This window comes from Panthera onca, chromosome A2, assembly GCF_046562875.1.
Source record: "Panthera onca isolate mPanOnc1 chromosome A2, mPanOnc1 haplotype 2, whole genome shotgun sequence".
Taxonomy (NCBI): Eukaryota; Metazoa; Chordata; class Mammalia; order Carnivora; family Felidae; genus Panthera; species Panthera onca.
The window spans coordinates 35635192-35649797 of record NC_138340.1 but is presented as its reverse complement, the minus strand read 5'-3'; the positions used below and the strand labels follow the sequence as shown (position 1 = coordinate 35649797).

Here is a 14606-nt window from a genome sequence, read left to right as displayed (position 1 = left end):
GGCACCATGGAAATAAGAACTTGACGCCAGCTCCTAAGCTATGGGGCTTCAAGAGCTAAAATCTTGGAAGAGGGAACCAGTTCACACAGAGAAAAATGAGGAGAACAGAGATCAGAAAAATGTGTGTCCCATGAACAAAGAAAACAAGATGGCTTCCACTTGAAGGATTTATGAATTGAATCCCATGAGGTTTCCTATAACTGGGCTCCTCAGGATTCTTCTATTTTCTTAAAAAACAACTTTACTTGGTGTAGCTTGAGTTTGTTTCTCTTTCTAACCACATAATAATGAAAATAAATAACACAAGTCAGTCTAGAAGGTGTCCTGCTCTGTCTACATTCTAGAGGTACAACCAGGGATCCTAAGCCAAGAGATTCAGGGTCTAATTGCTGTTGTGTGACCCTGAGCAGGTGACACACTTCTCTGAGTCCTGATTTTCTTACTGAAGAATTTGAACATCACCTCACACTTGGTTCTAAAATTATGAAAGATAAAGATGGGGAGAGATATTTGTGGTCCTTGTGAGCCTTGGCTCAACTATTAGGACATACAAAGTTGTTTTAAAGATGGTGGCCAAGACTTGGTATTACAGTTAGTTACTCTAGGCTTAAGAGTCAGTCAAGCTACAACTTGTCAGCCATGGGACCAATGGAACATTACATAACCCTTCTAAGCCTCTGTTTCTTAATGTCTGAAATGGGAGGAAAAATGTATCTGTCTCAATGATCCCTGTCTTCTGGCCTTCAAGTCCTGATAGTTCACTCCCACATTGAATGGAGATGACTTCACTAACCAATATGATATTGTAGAAACAATGAAGGGTAACTTCTGAGGTTAGATTATGAAAGAGAACGTTATTGTGGCTTCTATATTGTTCTCTTGGATTACTCACTCTGGAGGAAGCCATTTGCCATGTTGTGAGACACTGAGCTCCTCTGCAGAGGACCACACAGCAAGGAAGTGAGTCCACATGCCAACAGTCTTGTGAGTGAGCCATCTTAAAACCTTCCTCCAGCAGCAGTCAAGCCTTTAGATCTTGACTGCAACTACATGAAATGCCCTGAGCCAGTCACACACAGCTCAGTTGAATTCCTGACCCACAGAACTTGTGAGGTAATGTTTGCTGTTTAAAGCTGCTAAGTTTGAGGGGATAATTTGTTACACAGCAGTAGGGAACTATTATAGGATCATTGGGAGGTGTAAATAAGATAATGCATGGTAAGTGTTTAAGACACTGCTTGGCATATCGTAAGCATTCAAAGCATCTCTATTTGTTTACGAATGTATGTGATAAACCCAGAGCAGTGCCTGGCATATAGTAAATGCTCGTTATATTTGCATTGAATAAATGTTAGGTATTGTTATCTTTAGTACTATCGTCACCATCATCATTATGTATAACCTCATCTAAAATTACTTCCGAAATGAATGGGGCCCTCCAATTTCTTGACTTGAAAAATTACTGTACCTTAATCTCTAAGAAAACATTAAAATAGAGCTATGCGACAATTCCACAGCCAGAGAAACAAGAATTCAAAGTCTGCTGAGGACGGGCATTTGTACAGCCGTCTAACTCTTTGGATGCACCTTGTTCGTTATCCTGAACCGTAGATGAAACAAAAAATATTTATTACGTGCAGTGAACACCTCCATAAACACCTAAGGATAGATGTAAAACTGGCCACTTACCATCAACGCAGGAAGGTCTGTTTCTTGTCGTTCCAGCCACTTTTCCAGGCAGACAGGAACACTTGACTGTTTGTGATCGCTCCTCGATTCGATTCTTATTACAACATCTGTGTGCAGCTATCACTTCACATGTCCCTCCTTCTGGCAAGACAGAAAGAAGAGGGACACTGATTAGAGGGGCCATTAAAGCCTGTGGGGGTACACGTGGAGGGGTCAGGGAGAGTAAGAGAAATTACAGAAAAAGTTTCCAGGAAGTATAATTACTGTGGGATTCTCTCTCACCCTCTCTCTGTAACATCGATACACACACGTATACAAGAATCTATAGTAGGTACGTGCAGTCCTGCAGAAGACAGGTAGTACAGCCCTATACTTCAAATGCACCAAAGACCACCAATGAATAGTGCTCAAGAGGCAATGATTCCGGGCTGTATATGCTGAGAAGCGGTGAACCAGGGAATGCCTGGCGCTAACACAAAATAAAGAGTCTATCTGATTTAAATGCATTATATTTTGGGAGCTCAATCCTATGTTATCTTTCCATCTAGAATTCTCTGAGCTCCCGCTTAATGACAAGCAACTGACACTCCAGTGATACAGAACCAGCGGTGGCAGGAAAACTGCCCAGAAATGAGCTCTCCCACCCAATGCCCGCCTACTCTGAAGGGGGCTGAATAGAAAATCTAGTTGGGGAGTCATTTCCCAAATCCAGATCTCATCCAAAAAATGATAGAAAGAATTGCTGGAGAAAATAGGTATGTGCTTTAAATGGCATCTCAAATTACAGAGCTAGGCATATGGCTTCACTTAATTGTTACAGGTCAGCCATGCATTCAACATTTATTGGCAACCTAATGTATGTCACTCTCCACTAGGTTCTTAACAGGTGCACTGCTGGGTCTGTCTAAATGTTGGTGAGCATTCAGGTGGGTCTTGCCAGCCTGTAGGATAGCTCTACAGGGACACTAAAGATACTCCAAGTACCCGGAAACCAGAAGTTAACTTCCCCAGTATCAAGTTTTATGTTACGAAGAATGTTCTTTATTTGACAAGAATGGACCCGTAACATTTAGGATCCAGTTGGCATAAATTCAGCAAGTATTTGTTAAGCAACCACTGTATACAAGTCACTCTGTGATAAATTGTTAGGGACATGGGTTCAGCCCATACACAGGGGGCACTTAGGAAACACTGGAGAGAAGGAGAGGAGGGAAGGAAGACAGAAGTCAGGAAAGACTTAAGACATGGCCCCATCCTACCCTGAGAACCCACAAAATAATGTAATGATTCTCAAGGCAGGGCTGGGGATGGGGTGATTTTGCTATTTGCCCTCTCCACCAGTGATATTTAGTAAAGTCTGAAGGTATTTTATTTGTCATTGTTGGTGGAGGGTAGGTGCTACAGACATCCAGCAGGTGAAGGCCATGGATGCTGTTAAACAACTCACAATGCACAGGGTAGATCCTACACCAAAGAACTATCTTTCTCAAAATGTCAAGAGTGCCCAGGTTGATAAACCCTGGTTTAATAGGAAAGAAGCAAAAGAATCTCTGGTTCAAGTGAAACTAATTCTACCTCCTCTCAATGGCAGGAAGAGCTTGGGCTTTTGAGCCAGCCAGTTTTCGTCTGCATCTCAGCTCTGCCTCTTACTGTGTGCTTCAGTTTCTTCATCTGTAAAATGGTAAAAATAGTAACACCTGCCTCAAAGGGTTGCATGAGTGCACACCAAGAAAACACACGTAGAGGGGTGAGCACTGAGCCTGACACACGGCCGAATGTCTGTATACGCTACCTATGACTATATCTGGTCACATTTATATTATATTTCCTTGGCAATTTCCTCCTCTTTTCTGCCTCAGTGACTGTGCAAAGATGGTGTGTCCTAGAATACTTCCTCCTACTTCCTATCCTTCCACCCTCCACCCACAACTCAAATGTGTTCACTCATGAACTCTTCTCTGAACTAAATGCAAAGGTCAGTTCCTTTAAGAAAGCGTCCTCACTGCTGCCACTGCTCATTCTCTTAGCACCCTACACATTGCCTCACACATCTGTAACCACACGTCTGTGACCACAGGCAATTTGAAAGCTTGGCCAGGGCCCAGGTAAGCCTTACTGTCAACAAGCGCTGTAGGTACACTATAATTGTTGGTTGAATGAATGAAGAAGGAAGTTCATTACCTAAAATTAACACCATAAGGCAAGTAGCAATTTCTGTGGATATAGGCCAAAGGGGAGACCCATTTGTTTTTGAAGAATTCGAAAGGCTTCTTTTTTTTTTTTGAGTATCAAAATATTTACTTATTTATTTATTTTATTTTTTAAAGATAATTTGTTGTCCAATTGGCTAACAGACAATGTGTAAAGTGTGCTCTTGGTTTTTGGGGTAGATTCCCATGGTTCATTGATTCCATACAACATCCAGTACTTATCCCAACAAGTGCCCTCCTTAATGCCCATCACCCATTTTCCCCCTCTCCCCCAACCCCCTATCAACCCTCAGTTTGTTCTCTGTATTTAAGAGTCTCTTATAGTTTGCCTTCCTCCCTCTCTGTTTGTAACTATTTTTTTCCCCTTCCCTTATCCCATGGTCTTCTGTTAAGTTTTTCAAGATCCACATATGAGTGAAAGCATATGGTACCTGTCCTTCTCTGACTGACTTATTTCACTCAGCCAAATTATTGAAAGGCTTCTTAAGTTGTGAGTTGAAAGGGAGAACTTCAGCAGGCTATGATGAAGGGAAAGCATTTCACTAATGTGAAAGGTCACAGCCTTTTTTTAGAACCACGTTTTAATTAATATAGAATTGTCTTAGGTTTATAGAAAATTGGTTAGGATAATACTGCCAGTTCCCATATGCCACACCCTATTATTTCCTATTTCTATTCTGCTAATGCCAACATCGTATATTAGTATGCTGTATTTGTTACAATTAATGAACCAACACTGACACATTATTATTAATTAAAGTCTATGCTATATTCATATTTTCTTAGTTTTTACCCAATGTCCTTTTCTGTTCCAGGGTGCCATCCAAGATGCCACATTACATTCAGTTGTCATAGCTCCTTAGGCTTCTCTTGGTTATGATAGTTCTCTATCATGGTTTCAGACAGTCCTTCCTTTTTGAGGACTTTGATAGCTTTGAGAAGTGTTGCTCAGGTATTTTGGAAAATGTCTCTCAGATGGGATTTATCTGATTCTTTTTTTTTTTTTTTATGATTACACTGAGGTTATGTGTTTTTTGGAGGAAGACCACAGAGGTAAAGGGCACATACTATCAGCATGACTTACCACTCTTGATGTTGACCTTGATCACCTGGCTAAGGCAGGGCTGGTCAGATTCCCTCCAGATAACATCACTCTCCTCCTTGCCTTTCCATACTGTCCTCTTTGGAAGGAAGTCACTATGTACAGCCCACACTTAGGGAGTAGAGAGTCAGGCTCCACCTCTGTGAGGTTGAGGCATCTACTAAAATTACGGGGAATTGTGCATGACAGATTTGTCTCTTCTTTTTCATCTATTTACTTAATCATTCATATCAGTATGGATTCAAAGATGTTTATTTTACATACTGGGTTATAACCCAACACTACGTTATTTATTTTCTTGCTCAGAATGCTCCAGTTTTGGCCACTCTCAGTCCCTTCATTTGGTTGTTGTGTTCTGTCTCCCCATGTTGCTTGCCCTTCACCTTTTTTTTTTTTTTTTGAGCACTTTCTTACTTTCTGACTCTACACGATGCCTCAGGCTCATCTTGTATATTTCCCGTCCCAGTCCTATAACCAGTCATTTCTCTAAGGAGCTGGTCGGGGCATTAAAAAAATATTTTAGGGTAGATGAACTAAGGACCTGACATAGGATTAAACTGGAGAGATCTTCCCTCTCCAGAAAGAGTATTCAGTGTGATTCTGTTCAAACAAAGCACAAACGGGGATTTTGAAGCCAAGAACTGAAAGGATCTAGATATTGTTCAAGAGTGACTGACCATCCTGGCTGCTGTGTTAGGGAGGAATTGGAGAAGTGCAAGGTAGCAAAGCAGAAGAAACATAAGGCCAATACAAAATTCTGAGCAGGAAATAAGGGGGTTTGAACTTGGATCATGGGAAGAGTATCTCACTGTCACCACAAGCCCTTCATTGGGATGAGAGTTAATGAAACAATAGGGCTAATCACACATTACATTCTTTCACCCAGATAAGGGCAATTAGGTTGCTTTAACTTGTAATTGTCAGTTGTAAGTACCCTCAGTCAATTCAGTAATGGCTGGTTCTACACTTTATGAAAATACCACCAATGTTTAAGTCACCACTTGGCTTTAATGGAAGACTAGAGCAACATTTATGAATAAAAATAGCACAAGCCATAGAAAAGCTTCTAGGATAGATCTTGACTCTCATTTGATTTACAGTTAAGGCAGTGACAGACATGCCAAATCATCCAGATTGTTGCCCTGAATTAAATAATGTGGACAGAGAGGTGGCCACTGGAGGCCCAAAGCCAGTCTCTCCCAACACTCTTGTAGATGAGCCAAAGGAACAGTTCTGCACCAGCTAAGTGCTCATTGACATTGACTGGATTCTGATTGGATGGATGCTGGGCACTGTCCTCAGCACTTTACCCACATTACTGACAAAACTTGCAGCAACTATAACAGGTTTTGCCCCTATTTTAGAGATGAAAAGCTGAGACTCGGAGAGGTTGAATAACATGTCCCAAATTACACAAGCATGACTTGGGCCTGCTGGACCCCAAAGGTGCTTTTTTGCATCCTGTCACAAGCTGTCATTCTTTGGAAGTTCTTGCAGAAGGAAGTCTGAAGCTACGTTTAGGAAGCTTATCAAGGTTAAGTATCCAACTCACGCTTCCTCCTCGAATTATATTCTGCCCTCATCTGCTCCTATCCTTCCCTCCATCTCTCTGCTCTAGGGACACTGGTCTTGCAAGCTGTTGCCTCCAAATGGTAGGCGTGGTCCCTTTTGATGGTTACTCTAAACTCAGGGAGGCACTGCTCTAAGAGGCTCCTCTGATCTTCTTGACAAGTTGAACTATGCCCCACCTGGGACACTCTTTTAGCAAATCTATTGGGCCTTCCCTTACTCTCTCCACATCTTTTGTCAAATGTCGTTTTTTTCAGAGTTTCACTGGACTACCCTATTTAAACCATAATTCTCTTAGAAAGCGTTCATTATCTCCTTTATTTTGCTCCATGTCCTTATCTTCATCACCTCCAGACTATTTGTAACTTTCAATTACTGTAAGTAGTTTATTTACTTACCTTATTGTCTATATGCCCCCCAACCCCCTCAGAATATAATATCCTCAAGGACAAGGACCCTTATTGTCTACTTCTTAAACATTTAAGTGCATATTTCAATTTACTTGCAAAGTAGTTCACAGATAGAAATAGGACTATTGTTATGCTGATTTTCTAGTGAGGAGGCAGACTTAGACCAGGCAAATGGCACAGCCACATAAGTAGAGGTGATAACGATAGGAATATAGGAGTTAACCATTTCTTGAGTACTTACTATTTTCCTGACACCATGATAGACACATGATAAATCGTCCATTTCCTTTATGCTTATTAGAGCCCAATGAGGTTATGATTACCCCCATTTTACAGGGGACACAACTGAGATCAAGAGCAGCTAAAAAAGTGGCCCACGTTTTAACTACCCAGATAACTATTATCTGGCCACGTGTGGACCAGAGCCCAGATCTTCTGACCCCATATGCAGTGCTCTTTCGCTAGCCCCACTCGGGCATACATGCTGACATTTCTGTGAAAAGGGGAGAAGAACTCAGAGACTGGGAATTGACAAGTGCTCCATTTGCATTAAAACCTTGTGTATAAAGTCAGTGACCCCAGACCATGTCTTCCGCAGGCTCATGGATGATGGATTTGCACACAGGAAGCCAGAGAGGTGTTGCTCTAAATAACAGGCTCACCTGATCTTGACAGCTTGAACTATAGCTTCATTTTACACTGACTGCTTAGGTAAGCCAATGTGGAATATGCAACCAGGTTCTGGAGCCCACAGGACCCTAAAATTCAGAAAGTCTTATTGGACCTGTCATACCCAAATCTCCTGACTCTAAAGTTTTATATTTGTGACTGACCTGGCCACAGCCAACCAGAGCAAGTTAATCTATCCAGACCATGAAACCCTGGTCCAATGACTTGGGTTGACAAAATAAAAATATTAGATCTTTGACAGGAAAAGGCTCACTTGTATCTCTAGTCTTTTGCTTGTAAGTTTTTAAGTTATGCTTTTAGGGGCTCTATGAATTACTTAAGAGGGTTCACTTCTACTGGAGACAACGAGAAGCACCTCTAGTTGTTTTTGACATTGAGTACAAGAATCTATTTTTTAAATTTGAGACGGGGTAGGGGGAGAGGGGCAGAGGAGGGCGAAAGAGAAAGAGAGAGAGAATCTTAAGCAGGCTCCACGCTCACCATGGAGCCTGACATAGGAGTAGATCCCATGAGCCTGGGATCATGACCTGAGCTGAAATCGGACAATCGACTGAGCCACCCAAGCACCCCAAGAATTCATTCCTTAAAGGAATGCTTCTGCAAAGGAAAAAGTAGAAACAACTTTGTTTAGCTGATGATCAGCCCTCTAAAGCTAATATCAAATGATAAATATTATTGGATGGATGGATAGATGGGTGATTGAACAAAATGAATGATTAGTATGAGCCGGTCATGAATTTTTACACAGCCAAATAATATGTAACTTACTGTTTCTTGAGAAGCTTGGATGCCTTTGGTGTAGTAGTGTATAGTAAGATTGTAAGATCAACTTCCCCCTCCCAATTTCTATGTGTTTTTTACTTCTTGGCTATATAAGGAACCCACATTTACTTTGGTCTACCCAAGACACAATGAGAAGCTGATCAAATCCTGTGAAATGAAATAAAATTCTGAACTTCTCTTATAACCATAGGCATAGAATTTTTCTATCAAGCTGGCTGCTTGAACAAGGGGACTGCAAACCAAAATATTCTTCAGGTTTGTCCCTGATGATGAAAAGGAAGAGTAAGATTTGTCATAACCCTTTCCGGAAGCTAGAAAATGGTCCCTTTAAATCGATTTTATCTGTTATTTAAAGATTATCTAGTTAACTGTCACTTCAAACCTAACTGCCAAGGTTATTGCAAACTCATAATGATAATATTTATCATGTAAATGTCTTTCAGACTTTTCTTTGGTGCCAATGCCAGTCCATTCATAAATTCTATCTCAGTCCAAGTCAAAATGATTTCAAAATGATCTATCACCTCTCACAGCAGTCATTTAAGTGCTCCATAAATTGAACTTCCCTTTTTTTTTTTGCTTATGGATTATCTGGAAAATGGCTTTTTACCTGGATTTCACCCAGCATCTGTAGATCTAGCACATAAGACAATGAGGTAACCTATTAGCTAAGAGCAAAGAATGGGGCACAAAGAACAGTAGGAAGGTTTTCTGTACTCTTCAGAAATTTCCAGATTATTACTTGTATCATCACTTGACTTTGTCCATGGGAAAACATCTAAGATACAATATTAGAAGTTAGCCATGGTTTGCCTGGGTGGCTCAGTCAGTTAACTGTCTGACTCTTGGTTTTGGCTCAGGTCATGAACTCATAGTTCATGAGTTTGAGCTCCACATCGGGTTGGCTCTGTGCTGGCAGTGCAGAGCCTGCTTGGTATTCTCTCTCTCTCCCTCTCCCTCTCCCAACTCTCTCTCTCTCTCTCAAATAAACAAATAAACTTTAAAAAAATTAAAAAAAGAAATTAGCCTCATATCCTAAATTGCACTTCATAAGGGGCCTCATAGTTCTTTTAGATTAGAAGGTAAATGCAGTAATTACCCGGCTCACATGGGTCAATCCAAAATGTTAGATGTGTTAGATGAACATCTATTGCTCAGTTCTTCCTCTCCCACAAATTTTCTAAATGGGAGCCTTGCTTCTCACTCCATTTGTCCATTTCACCCCAGTGGCAATGGCAGCCCCCTGTAGGGAAGCTCTATGGGTCAGCTCTCCACTTTCCCTTCTGCTTTTTCTCTTGTGTTTGTCAGACCTCTGAGTACATTATCAAAACCTATTTTTAACAGGAAGAGAAAGTTTCTAATATCCAAAAATGGGGGGGAAAGACAGCATTTCAAGATTATTTCTGGCAGCAGCAACTCTCCCTGAGCTGGAGAAGTTGAAAAAAATGCCAAGCCCAATATGCTCCTAGCAATGATCCCTCCTTCCCAGCTCAATACATCACTGTCTTCCCCTGCACATGTGAGGAAACACAAAGAAGATGAATTACTAAGGGTAACATTTCTCTTAAAAAGAGTCCCCACTGATGACAATTATATGTCAAGAATGAAAGGGATGATGAGGTTAGAAATGACTGGCAAGCAGATGGCTAAAAACTTGAAGGCTGCCATCATAAAACAAGGTTTGCTCCCGGAATGGTCATCTAACAGTGCTCATACCAAGCAACTGGATTGCTCTGGGCTACAAACTGGGTCAGCCACTTAAGAATGGGCACTTATGGGAAAATGCTATGTCTAATCCTTTTCATCTGCCAGGCAATTTGACATTCACTAGTATATTTTGGTGTTGATGGCTTAATGTCAATGACTAAGCATAGCCAAGTAATTCAAAATTATCACAACACTGGGTTTTCTGGGAAAGGAAATGCTAGGGGACAGTACAAAGTTACAAGGGAAGAAAATAATCTTAAAAATAAAAAGAGAGAGACTGTAAGTCTAAACCCTGTACTATATTTTTATTTTATTCTTTTTTTTTTGCCCCCCATACTCATCATTAGGATCTTCTTTAAGTATCCTTGAACCATACAGTGAGTTAGATTCCCCTGCTATATGATTCTACAACCTTACATAATTCTCCCACAATAATATCACAAAGTATTATTTTGGCATTTTCAAACGATGTCTTGCTTTTCCTATAAAGGGTGAGGGTAGCAATTTTTCTTTTTTATCACTCTATCCCTAGTACTTGCCTTAGAATCTGGTCCAGGTTTGGTCTGTAAACATTTGTTGAATAAATCTCTTCCCCAAAGACTAGCTTTGGATCTCCATGGTATGATCTCTTAGCAAGCCTAAATTCTCCTTTGCAGTGTATCTCCCAATAAAAATGTTTGGTTCACTATGTGTCTATCCTGTTGGGCTACATACTCCACGTGGCTGGGACCACATCTTGTTTACTTCTTTATCTTTAGTGCCTAGAATAATAGTATCACTTTTGCTAAATGATTGAATGATGAAGGAAGGAAGGAAGGGAGGAAGGAAGGAAGGAAGGAAGGAAAGAAAGAAGGAAAAAAAGAATGGAGGGAGGAAGAAAAGAAGGGGGTAAAGAGAGAGGGAGGGAACAAAGGAAGGAAGGAAAAAAGTGAGGGGGAGAGAGAAAGTAAAAAAAGAAGAAATAAAAGAAGGGAAAAGAAGAAAGACTAATATAAATTAATCATCTCTGGGGGACCTATTCCTATTTGAATATTCACTATGAGATCTTTTAAGAAAACAAACTTGAGTGATAGATGTAATTTTTGCAAAGAAATGACCTAATATACCTTCTAGAAAAATCTACTTGGAACTTTGGTTTGGGGTAGTGCCAAAAACGTACAAAAGACAAGCTTTTTATTATTCTAAGCAAAATGACTGGAAAATGAAATTGCAATTAAGAGTAATCATAAGAGAGGCACCCGGGTGGCTCAGTCGGTTAAGCATCTGACTCCTGATTTCGGCTCAGGTCATGATCTCATGGTTTGTGGGATGAAGCCTTGCATCAGGCTCTGTGCTGACAGTGTGGAGCCTGCTTGGGATTCTCCCCCTCTCCCTCTCTGCTCCCGCCCCTGCTTGCATGCATGCACACACCCTCTCGCCTCTCTCTCCCTGTCTCTCAAAATAAACACACAGACTTCAAAAAATAATAATAACTGTAAGAAAACTTTAGTCCTCATTAAGAGTTAAGCCAGGATATATCTGCTTATAGTTGAGGGCAACTTCTGGAGGAAATGAATAAAACATAGCAAGGAATGTTAACACAGACATAATTACTCAGATCCTTCCATTTTCATTTCATTGCAAATGGTTCCTTTCTTTAAAAGATGTTACGTAGGAGACAAAGCACAGATTTTTCTGAGATTCACTTTTATAGGGCTTCTTGATCAAGACCTTATAAATAGCTCTCTTGGAATGTATGGTAGTGGCTGTCAGAAATGCATATTTAAGACTCTGTTAAAAATGCTTTATTGACCCAGTAGACTGGAAGGAAGCTCCAAGTGTCTTCATCTGTAAATCACTGACAAGAGAGACACTAATGGATCCTTAAGCATGTTTTGGTCGAGGAGGGCAAAATGGCTGCTTGATTTGTTTATGCTTCAGATTAAACAAATTACCATCTCCTCCCTCCTAGGGCTCTGGGGTACATAGAAGACAGATGAATGGAAGAAAAAAGAACAAATTCTGGGCTGGGAAGCCCTGTTTGAGGCAATATAGCATAATGAATAAGATCGCAGATTCTAGAGCTAGGCTGCCAAAATTCAAGTCCTGGATCTGCTGCTTCAGATCATTTTGCATGCTATGCCTCAAGGTTCTTGTCTATAAAATGTGGATAATAATAGCATTAATTTCATAGAGTTGTTCCAAGGACTATGAGAGAGTATAAGAATTAAATAAGTATAGGCAGCTATAATAATACCTCATTAGGAGTAAGCTCTGAAAGGCATTCTGCTCTTAATAATACTATTGGAATCAGGATTATTACTGAGAAAAAATGTGACCCTTCTCATTTTTTCCCTCATTTCACTAACATGGACCATTCTTCACACCTGTATCCCTACTCCCAGTCAGGGCCACTGGGAAACATTTAGACCCCGCTATTCCCCTAAAACAAGATTGCTAAAAGTAATGAAATACCACAATGCGCTTATCACCCATCCCCAAGATTTCTCCTTTATTTATTTTTTTAAGGAAGAAAATGGCTTACACATAGGATATGATGAAACTCTACTGCAAAAATTATTTTTAAGAACTTCTCTAACAACATGGAAACAAATTTTACCCAAAGATGTACCAATGAGCTTGTAAGAAGAACACCTTTCAGTCTTTAGCGTTCTTTAAATGCTACACAACTTTTACTCTTTTTCCAGCAGGGATGCCTTGGATAGCATTAGAGAGGGCAAACCCCAGTAGTGGTTTGGATATCAGAGGATGTAAGATAAATAAGTTGTGTTCTACTATTTTTTAAGTTTATTTACTCATTTCAAGAGAGCGAGTGAGCAGGGGAGGGGTAGAGAGAGGGAGAAAGAATCCTAAGCAGGTTCTGAACTGTCAGTGCAGAGCACAAGATGGGGTTGAACTCATGAACCATGAGATCATGACCTGAGCCAAAGTCAAGAGTCAGATGCTTAATTGAATGAGCCACCCTGGTGCCTCTCCACTATTTTGATGAAGGCAAGGGTTAAAAGGGAATGAGGATTAGAGGAGTAGCTATGTCCACTGGTCCCCTATAAGGTACAACTTTCTTCATCTAAATCCCACTTGGATCCCCCCAAGTCCTTTGCCTAAACCAAAATCACCAGTCCAGCTAGGTGGTAGGTTACCAGGTTTTCTTCTCTATTGCTAGCTTTCCAGGCTGGGAATAATAGGGCAACAATTTTTAGCAAACAGACAGGCAAACTTATTTTACATGAGCAACTCCTCTGATTATAATATTATAATAATTCTCCTAAAATTACGTGAAACACTGACCTTAAAGGTTGAATACATTAATATTTAAATATTTCAAATAACACAATATGGGTTACTAGCTGGATAACTAGGAACAAATCGTAATCTCTAACTTCTGGTCCTTCATAAAGAAAATGCCCAACTCTACAGGATATTAGGAGAATTAGAAATTGTGTATTAATATACCAAACAGCACTCAGTAAGCATACCATAAATAAAAGCTAACATTATTCTTATGACAAACATAAAAATACGAAACCCAGTTTTAAAGACAACACTGGAGGCAGTTACTTCTCACAAGAATTTTGATAAAGGAAGAGAATTCTGAAAGGGTGAAAAATGGAAGAATTTGCCTTGCAGGCTCCAGAATGTCCTGTCAATGGTGGGTGGTCTGATATGTTGTCTATATTGAATCTTATCTGCTCCTATGTCTTTATTCATCTTTCTATTTGGGTTTCTTCCCGGCATTTATTCAATGGTATACAGATAGGAATACTCTCTGAGGTGGAAGTCCAACAACAGTAATACACTTGTTTTATTCTCTTAAAATGAGATTCTTCCATTATCCTTCACAGGTAAGTATGATGGATGTTAATAGGAACATGGGTGGTAATTATGCATAAACTCCATTAGGAAAACATGAAAGCATAGTCAGAAAATAAAGCAGGCAAGAGAATGGCTCCAAATCTATCACCTCAAAGCCATGACTGTATTCTTTGACATGTCTTCCACAAGCTACACAACGCTAACAACAAAAATGCTCGTGCGGGGCGCCTGGGTGGCGCAGTCGGTTAAGCGTCCGACTTCAGCCAGGTCACGATCTCGCGGTCCGTGAGTTCGAGCCCCGCGTCAGGCTCTGGGCTGATGGCTCGGAGCCTGGAGCCTGTTTCCGATTCTGTGTCTCCCTGTCTCTCTGCCCCTCCCCCGTTCATGCTCTGTCTCTCTCTGTCCCAAAAATAAATAAAAAATGTTAAAAAAAAAAAAAAAAAATGCTCGTGCAACAACATTCCTGAGATGGCCGAGAAGCAAAGACAGGAAGACAGATACACCTTGAGTTAATCCAGGAAGAAAGTGGTTGTAAAATACTCTCCTCTGAAAGAAGTGATCTTACTTGAGGGTCTGATGCCCACCAGGGGGTCCCCCTGCTGAGTCAGAAAGCGATTTTAAACTACAAGTTCC

General features: G+C 40.5%; 1 protein-coding gene across 3 annotated transcripts in view; it reads right to left on the bottom strand.

The window, feature by feature from the left end:
* Positions 1-14606, bottom strand: part of TAFA1 (TAFA chemokine like family member 1) — a 511367-nt gene that overhangs the window by 121957 nt on the left and 374804 nt on the right. For 2 of the 3 annotated variants that reach the window (XM_060631539.3, XM_060631540.3), the window contains one exon: positions 1690-1830. In XM_060631539.3, the coding sequence (XP_060487522.1) occupies positions 1690-1830 (141 nt within the window). The remainder of the gene's footprint in view (positions 1-1689; positions 1831-14606) is intronic. The other variant, XM_060631541.3, reaches the window with a different exon arrangement.